Source organism: Phocoena sinus, chromosome 3 (assembly GCF_008692025.1).
Source record: "Phocoena sinus isolate mPhoSin1 chromosome 3, mPhoSin1.pri, whole genome shotgun sequence".
Taxonomy (NCBI): Eukaryota; Metazoa; Chordata; class Mammalia; order Artiodactyla; family Phocoenidae; genus Phocoena; species Phocoena sinus.
In genome coordinates, this window is record NC_045765.1 from 36,571,172 (window position 1) to 36,579,961 (window position 8,790).

At 44.4% G+C, this 8,790-nt stretch overlaps 1 protein-coding gene across 1 annotated transcript; it reads right to left on the reverse strand.

The window, feature by feature from the left end:
- Window positions 1–1,780: 1,780 nt before the first annotated feature.
- Window positions 1,781–2,533, reverse strand: LOC116751007 (39S ribosomal protein L30, mitochondrial-like). The gene is given in 3 exon segments (XM_032626499.1): window positions 1,781–1,824; window positions 1,827–1,912; window positions 2,052–2,533. Coding segments are annotated over 3 exon segments (612 nt in total).
- Window positions 2,534–8,790: the final 6,257 nt, after the last annotated feature.

Consider the following 8,790-nt stretch of genomic DNA (forward strand, 5'->3'; position numbering starts at 1 on the left):
ACGTGGTGCTTTCCCTCTGGACATGACTCTATGTCCAAACTTCCCCTTTTTATAAGGATACCAGTCATACTGGATTAGGGCCCACTCTGATGACTTCATCTTACTTACCTGCTTACATTCCCAATGATGCTTTCCAAATAAGGTCACATTCTGGGGTACTGGGAGTTAGGGCTTCAACATGTATGTTTTGGGGGAAGATGCAATTTGACCCAAATAGTCATATAGCATCTCTGGGCCTCAGTTTTTTCACCTGCAGACCGGGGACAAAAATACCTCACAGAGCTCTTATGAGGAATAAACAAGAAGATATGTTTAACATGCCAAGAACAGTATTTGAAACATAACGGAATTGAGGAATTGTTAGTCCCTTTCTGCTCCGTTGCCTAACCCAGATAGAATGGGGAACTTCAGATCAGAAGGGAGGAAAATCCATTAGGGAGGCCTCCTGGGGCACTTGGGGGTCTCAAAGTGTCCCCTAAATCATGCTCTGTTGGTGAATACCTCCAAAACAGGGCAGGCTTGATTCCCTGGGACTAGGCCAGCCAAGAGTTGGAGGAATGACTGAGACTCGACTGCTCTGGTCAGGGAAAGAGCACTGGCCTGGGAGTTGGACGCCTGAGTTCTAATGACTGTGTGAGTAACCTTGGGCAGGCATCTGCCTCCTCTGGGCCTGAGATTTCTATTCAAATTATCAGGCACTATTTATTTGTTGGCTGAACGCATGCTGAATGAGTAAGTCACAGAGCACTTGCTGTGTGGCAGGCCCTGTGATAGACGGTTTATATCCATGCTCTAATTTAATGCTATCAAGAGCCCCATAAGATTTCATAGGTGGGGAGCCTTGGCCTTAGAGAGCTCCATCACTTGTCTAAGCTGACACTAGGTCTGTCCTCCCTTACCGTCTGGGTTCTGAACTTCCCTGTTCCCAGGCTTTAATAGTTCAACATTCCATACATTCCCGCCAACATTCTCATGCTTCTTCCTCTGCCTCTGATGCCCCATGGATGAGGCTGGACCCTGGTACAGCTACAGGCACGTGACACCAGGGGGACCCGGAATGCGGCTGTTGCATAGTTTCCCAGCCTTGCCCAGGGAAGCCCATTAAACATGAAAGGAGAAATTACAAGCTGCAATCAAAGGCACATGAATCAGAGATTCCTTCCCTTTAAATATTTTGACTCACTTGCCACTTATTTGACTTCTAATCTACATTTTTGTCTCTGTCATTCTGAAACAGATTTCGAAAGGGATAGGAGAAGTGGGCATGGAGATGGAAGTTTCTCTTTCTGAACAGTTAGCTAGGATTGTTTACTGCAGGCTGATTTTTACCCTTAGGTAATTTCAGGCTTCCTTCTTCTTGTTGGTTCTAATAATATTAATTCTGATTTCTTCTGCCAATATTTGGGCTGTCCCTGTAATGATGAGGAATTGTGTGGTGATTCAGAGGCAGCAGCTGTGGCAGTGTCATTTGAATATTAGAACCTGAAATTTGCTCAGATGGGGTCCCTAGTATAGGATATGGCTTTGATGGGTATATGATCCTCATGGTGCTTTCTTTCATAATGGATGGAGGAAAGGTACAAATGACAGTAAGAAAAGGACAACCACTTGGGTCTGACCTAGAGTACATCAAGAGCTCAGATCTGCAAAGGGAAGGTAAACCAATCGGGAACTTGCCTTTTTTTTTTTTTTTGTATTTAAAATATATTTTAATAGAAACACTTTCTCACCATCTTTAAATAAAGATGATTTGCATTTTTTAATCTGAAATGCTCTGGCATTAGGACTTAATTGCTCCCTGGTCCACAGGGTTTAGATGCCATGCACTACTAATTCTCCAGTGTTCACGAGGCAGGCATTACGCACATCCTCCTTTGCTGCAAGTCCTTGTGGCAACTTCAGGGACTTGATTCTTTTTTTGTTTGTCTGTTTGTTTCTAACAGCTTTATTGAGGTATAATAGACATACAACAAAATGCACACACTTGAAAAGCATATGGTGCTAAGTTTGACATACGTATACACCCATGAATCCATCACCTCAACAGGGACTTGATTCTTATCAAATGTTTAACCACTTTCTTTTTTGCCTTCACTGAAGGGATATTCTTGTGAACCTGAGGAATAGGTGCTTTTTCTAATCCAAGCATCTTTATCGTAACCTTTTTCCCAAATGGATGTCTTTTCCTAGTTCTTATTCTGGTAACAATATGCAGTTTATGAAGGTGCTTTGGATCCCCACCATATTTTTCATGGTCTGCAGGTGAAGGCTGAAAAACTTTATCTGGAATTCTTGACCCGGCAAATTTGTGATGAATCAAATCTGTACAGATGAGAGGCTCTATACCTTTTGTCACTGTTTGCAGTCTGCCTGCTGGCCGCTGACCCACAGAGTGCAAAATCCCTGCAGTGAATATGGTGATTATTCTCTTTATAGGCCACTGAGGGAAAGCCAAGCAAAAGAAGGACCTTGCCTTTGTAATACTAACAATAGTAACCACCTTTTGAGAGTTTGCTAAAGTAGGTACTGTCATCACCCCCATTTTGTATATATAAAAAAAAAAATGAGGCTCACTGAGGATACATAATCCCAACTCACTCCTTTGGAAAACGGCAGACTTGGGATCCAATCTCAAATTGTCTAAACTATAGCTCTTATACACTTGACCACTATACCTACAAACCCAGACTTGCAAAGTAAAGTCATCTAAGGTCCCAGGACTGCTGATGGGCATCTTGGGAAAACAGCCCTGCCCAAACCACAGCCATTCACAGGGCTTGTGATGAACCATCACTGTACTTAATACACACTTAAAGGCATTATTTCATTTAATTCTCACAATGTTCCTAATGAAGTAGGTACTATTATCATTCCCAGTTTATAGGTGAAGAAACTTGGGTTCAGAAAAAAAGAAGTGACATCCTTGTGCCATGCCACTAGTAAATGGTACAGCTGTATTTTATTTTACTTTCATTATTCTACTCTCAACATCAATGACTCAGAAACTTTTTACCAGCTGGAGATTTAAATTGGGGGCATTTTTATGAATCTAAAAGCAATGTTCTTTTATAAGAAAGCATTTGCCGTCTTCTCCTCTGTAGGAATATATTCTGAGTGAGTCTTTCTTTAGCATCTTAAACCCACATGGCCCTAATAATCATCCATTTCCTGGGCAGCTACAGAGCTTTTTGCTAACTCTAATTCTCTTCCCTTCAGGGCTCAGATCACATCATTCTGTCCTCAGATCCTGTGAGGACTGGCAAATCCAGGTGGCTCAAATGGAGCCCTTTCTAGTCCTCTGCTCACCTGAACCCCAGGCCTTTCCCTCTTTTGAACAACCTTCCCTCCACACCAAACTGCCATCTACCCCCTTCCAGTTTCCCTCTCTGACTCTCACTTATGCCCTCCATCCCAAACGTCCTAGTCTCCGTTCTTCCTCCTGTAAATAGTTTTTAATGGTGCACTGGAAAGAACCTCATGGTCCCTTAAAACCATAGTCAGATTATTGCATTCTTGCCTGGGGCGGGTCTCTTATTCCCTTCCAAAGGAGCTGAGAAATACAGAAAAGAAAAATGGCGAAACACGCTGTGTGACTATGGATAAAAGGAAAAGTCAGCACAATCATTTCCTGATATACATGGCAAAACCTCGACTAAATGAAAACAGCAGAATGTGGAATTCTGGGTAAAGGAATTTTCTGGCTATTTCAGGATTAGTCCTCTACAGTCTACTTTCCTGCTTCTGTCAGAGTAGCATGCCAGACAAAATGACCCTCTGTTGACTGAGGATTTTATACAGTCCTGACATCGTTGTTCTGGGCAGCCACGGCTTCCACAGTTCCTCAGGCAGACCCAAGCCTGCAATTCCCCTCCCCTTGTGAGACATGCTACATCTAAAGAATTTCGTCTTCTCTCTTCATTCCTGGCAACTGGAGATTTTCTTTCCTGATTTTCAGCCAATACATTTTGTGAAAAATTAAAAATAATATTTAGCTTGGTATTTCTAATGTTGAGGGGGCAGGGCTTCCTGCCTCTGTTCACTCTGCCATCTTCACGGGGACTGAAGTTTACCCCGTGTCTCCCAGTATCTAGTACTCAGCCATCAGGCCATTAACAATGGGGGAGAGCTCTCTTATTTGCCAAGATCTGTCCACTAGCCTATGTCACTGAGGTGAATTGGGAGGAGAAGGAAGGCACCTACTACTTACTTCTTTTAATCCTTACAAAAAACCAGAGACACAGGCATTTATTATCTACAACTTTAAAGCCTGGGGAAACAGAGGTTCGAAGAGGTTAAGCTGTCCAAGGTCAGTGAGGAAGTGGCTAAGAGAGGATTTGAATTTAGGATTCTCTGCCTTCAGTGCACTTGCTTTTCCCACTAGCCTCCACTGGCTGGGATACAGTCCAAATCTGGAAAACTAATTCCTCCCAATTTGTAGCAGTCCTTCTTCCCTTAGGCGGTGGCCTTGTGCAAGGGTGGGCTATTGGGTGCCTGGCAAAGGTACATTCTGGAGGCCTCATCCTCCTGTAAGCTCTAACTACACCTACACAGTCATGGAATGGCCCCATCGAGAGCATCCCTCCCTTTCCTGACCTCTTCCACCTGCCCTCCTCCCTCCCCAGCAAATAAACTTTCCTTTAGTAAGGTCAGCTGGGGAGCCATTTTCTTATAATCTCTGATGCGAGTTCATTTCCCAAACCAGTGATGCCTGGCTATGCAGCTTGGCCAAATCTGGTAACATTTCTGAATTTCATTTACCTCCTTGTATATAGGCACTCATAATTCCTCACAGTAATATACAGTGTCCCAAGAACATTACCATTCCTGTGGTTTTATTTTGTTTCCAGGAAGTTAAATTAATAGTACTTTTTTTTTTAAAAGCTCACAGTTACTGAGCACTGAAGTGCCAGGGGCCAAATCTGTTTATATTCATGTTCTCATTTATCCTCACAACTCTTCTATAGAGTATGCATTTCATTATTTCCATTTTGCAGACTAGGAAACTAAGATTAAGTAACTCATCCAAAGTCACATACCCAAGAAGTGAATGAGACTGTCTGAATTAACAGCTCAAATACGTGACTTCTATCTTACGTGACTTCTATATTCTGATCTTTATTAGATTATAAAGTGTTCTTTCCATTTTTCAGGTGTCAAGAGATATGTTTAAATTCACACACCAGCAGAATGAGGAGTAGATCTGGCCTGGGGCTTAGCTTTCTGGATGGGGCTTTTGTGACACAATCACATGGTCTCATAAGGATGTGGAGACTCGGAAATTTGGTAACTCCATGAAACGAACTGTGTTTGGATGAAGCCTCTAGGCACAGCCTCTTCCCTGCCAAGGTCTGGAGGCTGCCTGAGGTCTTTCCTCAAGCAGTTGGCTCTCCCTGTCCACTGCTCTTTAAGTGAGCTCGCTGGCTCTGTGCCCATTCCCAGGCCTGGGACTTACAGCCTGGGCTGCCCTCACACCCCTGGGGGGCCTCCCACCGCCTCCCGAGCCTGGACTGTGGCCTGAGGACCTGGCTCCCCCAGAAGGCATTGCTCCCTTTTGGCAAGGTGCCAACTGTGGGTGGGTTGGGCTAAGCCCAGGGCAAGGGAGGAATGGGTAGAGAGACAGCTTGATTTTGTGCCCTGAGAGATGCTTGGGGGAGTGTGAATCCCAGTGACCAGCCCCAGAAGCTTGCAGGGATTTTAAATTCCTGAGTTGGCCCTGAATAACCCCCTGCTGGATCTGCAGATGTCTCCATTGCCAAAAGGCCCAAGGATGACCCAAGTCCTCTCCCACGGAGACCTCCCATCCCTGAGCCCCCCTGGATGTATACACTGGGGCCCTCCACACAAGGACAGTGTGCCTCATTCACGGAGGTCAACTGAGGCTGGAAGGACAGCTGGGGTCAACAACACCCAACTCCCAAGGGTTGATGGTTTTGTTTTATGCTTCAACTCCCCCTCCTCCCCTCTTCCTCCAACTTCTTATCTCTTTTCTCTTCTCTCCCATCACAGAGCCAACACATTCTGGGTTCAAACACCAGTTCCACTTATAATCAGTCATGTGTCTTTTGGAAAACTACTTAACCTCTCTGTGGCTCAGCTTTTTTTACCTGTAAAATAAGGGTGATAAAATCTTTGCCATTTCTAAGAATTGGAAAGAGTGTGCTAAATGCCAAACACTTGATAAATGGTAATATGATAATAACTTACTATTACTATTATGCAGTGTGGTAAGGAAATTAGCTAAAGGGATTTCACTGTATCTCCAAGTATACCTACCAGGTGTGTATAACATTACAGCTCAAGACTTTTAGGAATAAGCCCTTAATCAAGGCTCAAAGGCTTTTAAGAATAAAAATATGGGCATTACAGCTACGGAAAACATTGCAGAGACTGCATGAGGATCAACTGCACATGTCACCCTCTGTGTGCACAGATTTTTCTGTTCCTTCGGGTCTCTCTAGGTCCTCAGATACAAGTTCTTTTATCTGTCACTGCACAACACACACACACACTTACAGACCACTCCCACTTTGGGTCCTTCAATCTTGAAGAGAGCAGAAAAATGAACTATAAGTTCACTGCTCAAGAGAGAGCAAGAAATCTGCTGTGATGTTGGATGGGCTCAGCATCCCTGTCAGCAGAAGACCCTATGGCTGATGAAGCTGACCACGGGGACACGGTGGAGGAGGGCTAGCTCCACAGAGGCAGTCCTTGGGAAAGAATGGAGTCAAAAGTCTCTCGCAGGTAATTTACTGTCCTGGATTAGAGTCTACCCCACATCATGCCAAGCCCTCTCTTCTCCAACCAAATGGCTCTCTGTGTGTCACACACTAGGAACAGATAACCAGATCTAAACTGGGAGATCAGAAGGCTAGCTCTCCAAACTGGGAGACTTTTGCAGGGTCGGGGGAGGGTGCTAAAGCATCAAGTGCGGGAGGCAACAAACAGACTGCATGTTCTTAATGTTCAAGACTAATTATTCACTAGAGTAAAAAACGCAAGAGATAGAAAGAAAACAAGCCTCTGATCTAAAATATCTGAAACTGAAATCCTTCCCCTAAAGAAGCACACATCTGGAACTCATTTTCTGCTGCAGCAAGCCATGGACTAGCTCTCCACCAGAACCCTGCCCAGCCACTGCACAACGGCGACTGAATGCAGGCTGTGCTGCACGGGGGGCTCATAGAATTTTTCGCAGGTAAGTATTCCTGCCAAAGTTAGTTTTCAAGCCACGGGTCATAAATATACAGTATTCCAGCAAAAAAGTACAGAATGTCCTCCTGGGGTTGACAAGCAAATAGTTTTATAAATAACCCTCTTGACACGTGCAAGATGTTAACATTTTTGAGGTTTTGGGTAGGGGCAGACGCAGATTTAATTGCTCGATTCAGACTGGAGCCACTCTGGACTTGGACCTTACGTCTTGGGGGCCTATGGCAATGTTTTTCTTGGTTTGAGAGAGTTCATGTTGCTTGTCAGCACTGAGGACAAAGGCTTCTTCTCAGAAAATTCTGGGCCAGTGTGCTGCACAGGTGAGTCTGACCAGATCTGTAAGCGAGGGGACCTGCACTGGGGCGTCAAATAAATTGCAATCCCTTATGTAGGAGGAGGGCTAGGCTGAGCCACAGTGTTGACTGTTGTAGAGGCACTGAGTGCCCAGTCCAGGCAACGTGTACATGAAAGAAGGAAAATGTTCCAAAGAAGCCTCATATTTTGATAGTAATTTTATTTTCTTTTTTAACAGCAAATTTTGGGCAGATCCTGGAGTGGGCCAGATAAACACTGAGTCTAGGGGGATTTTAGTATCAGAAACACCACTGGATCTTAAATTAGTGCATGGGACAGATTGAGGTTTGTCAAATACGCTTTTCATACTGACCCTAACACATGGCTAGACTTCCCACCTCTGAAGTCCACTGGGGTCCAGCCTATTCACATGCAGAGTGTTATCTGGACTTAATGAGGACATTACACTTCCGAGCATCTCAATGTCATTTATATGGTGCTTTCAAGTTTTCCAAGCCCTCTCACATCCACAATTGCAACTGAACCCCAGAGTAGCCCTGTGAGATAAACAGGGCAGGCACTACAATTCCCGTTTTACAGATGGAAATGCAGAAGCCAGGTGAAAGGAAGAAAATTGCCCAGGGATCCCAGATAGTAAATGGCAGAACAAGGATTCACATTTAGGCCCTTGGCCTCTTGAAGCTCTGTCAACAAACTGCTTGGTTTATCGGACATGCTAGGAAAGCAGAGAGCAGGGCCAGAAGGAAATGAGCACTAGGACAGCAAGGTTTTGATGAGGGACAATAAGAGGAAGGCTCATGCTGGGGACTCTGTTCTGATGGGAAGCCCACAGTGTTCGACTTTCATTACACCTTAACCAGGAGTTGGGAAGATAACCAGTCACATCAGTAACCTCTCGCTCCAACTCTGTGGCTGAAGCTGGGGACAGATACAACATCGCCATGATGTTCTGAGGTGTGAGAAGGGCCTTCGCAGCTCTCAATTACAATATATCGACAGACTGCACGGCAACCTGATTCTGCAGGTAGTTCTGAATTTGCCGGTAAAGACAGGAGCTTCCTAAATTTTTAAAAGCAGAATAAGAAATCTCTCCTTCCTCTCACTTACTAGGCGTACTGGGTTTCTGTACATTGACTAAAAGGTCTAAATCAGTTTGCAATGAATGTTAAGGTAAAGATAATAGTAGTAATCACTGTCATCTAACAGCTGAGCCAGGCTGCAGCGCCTCAGTTAAGCACTTGACATACGTACCCAATTTATTGAGTG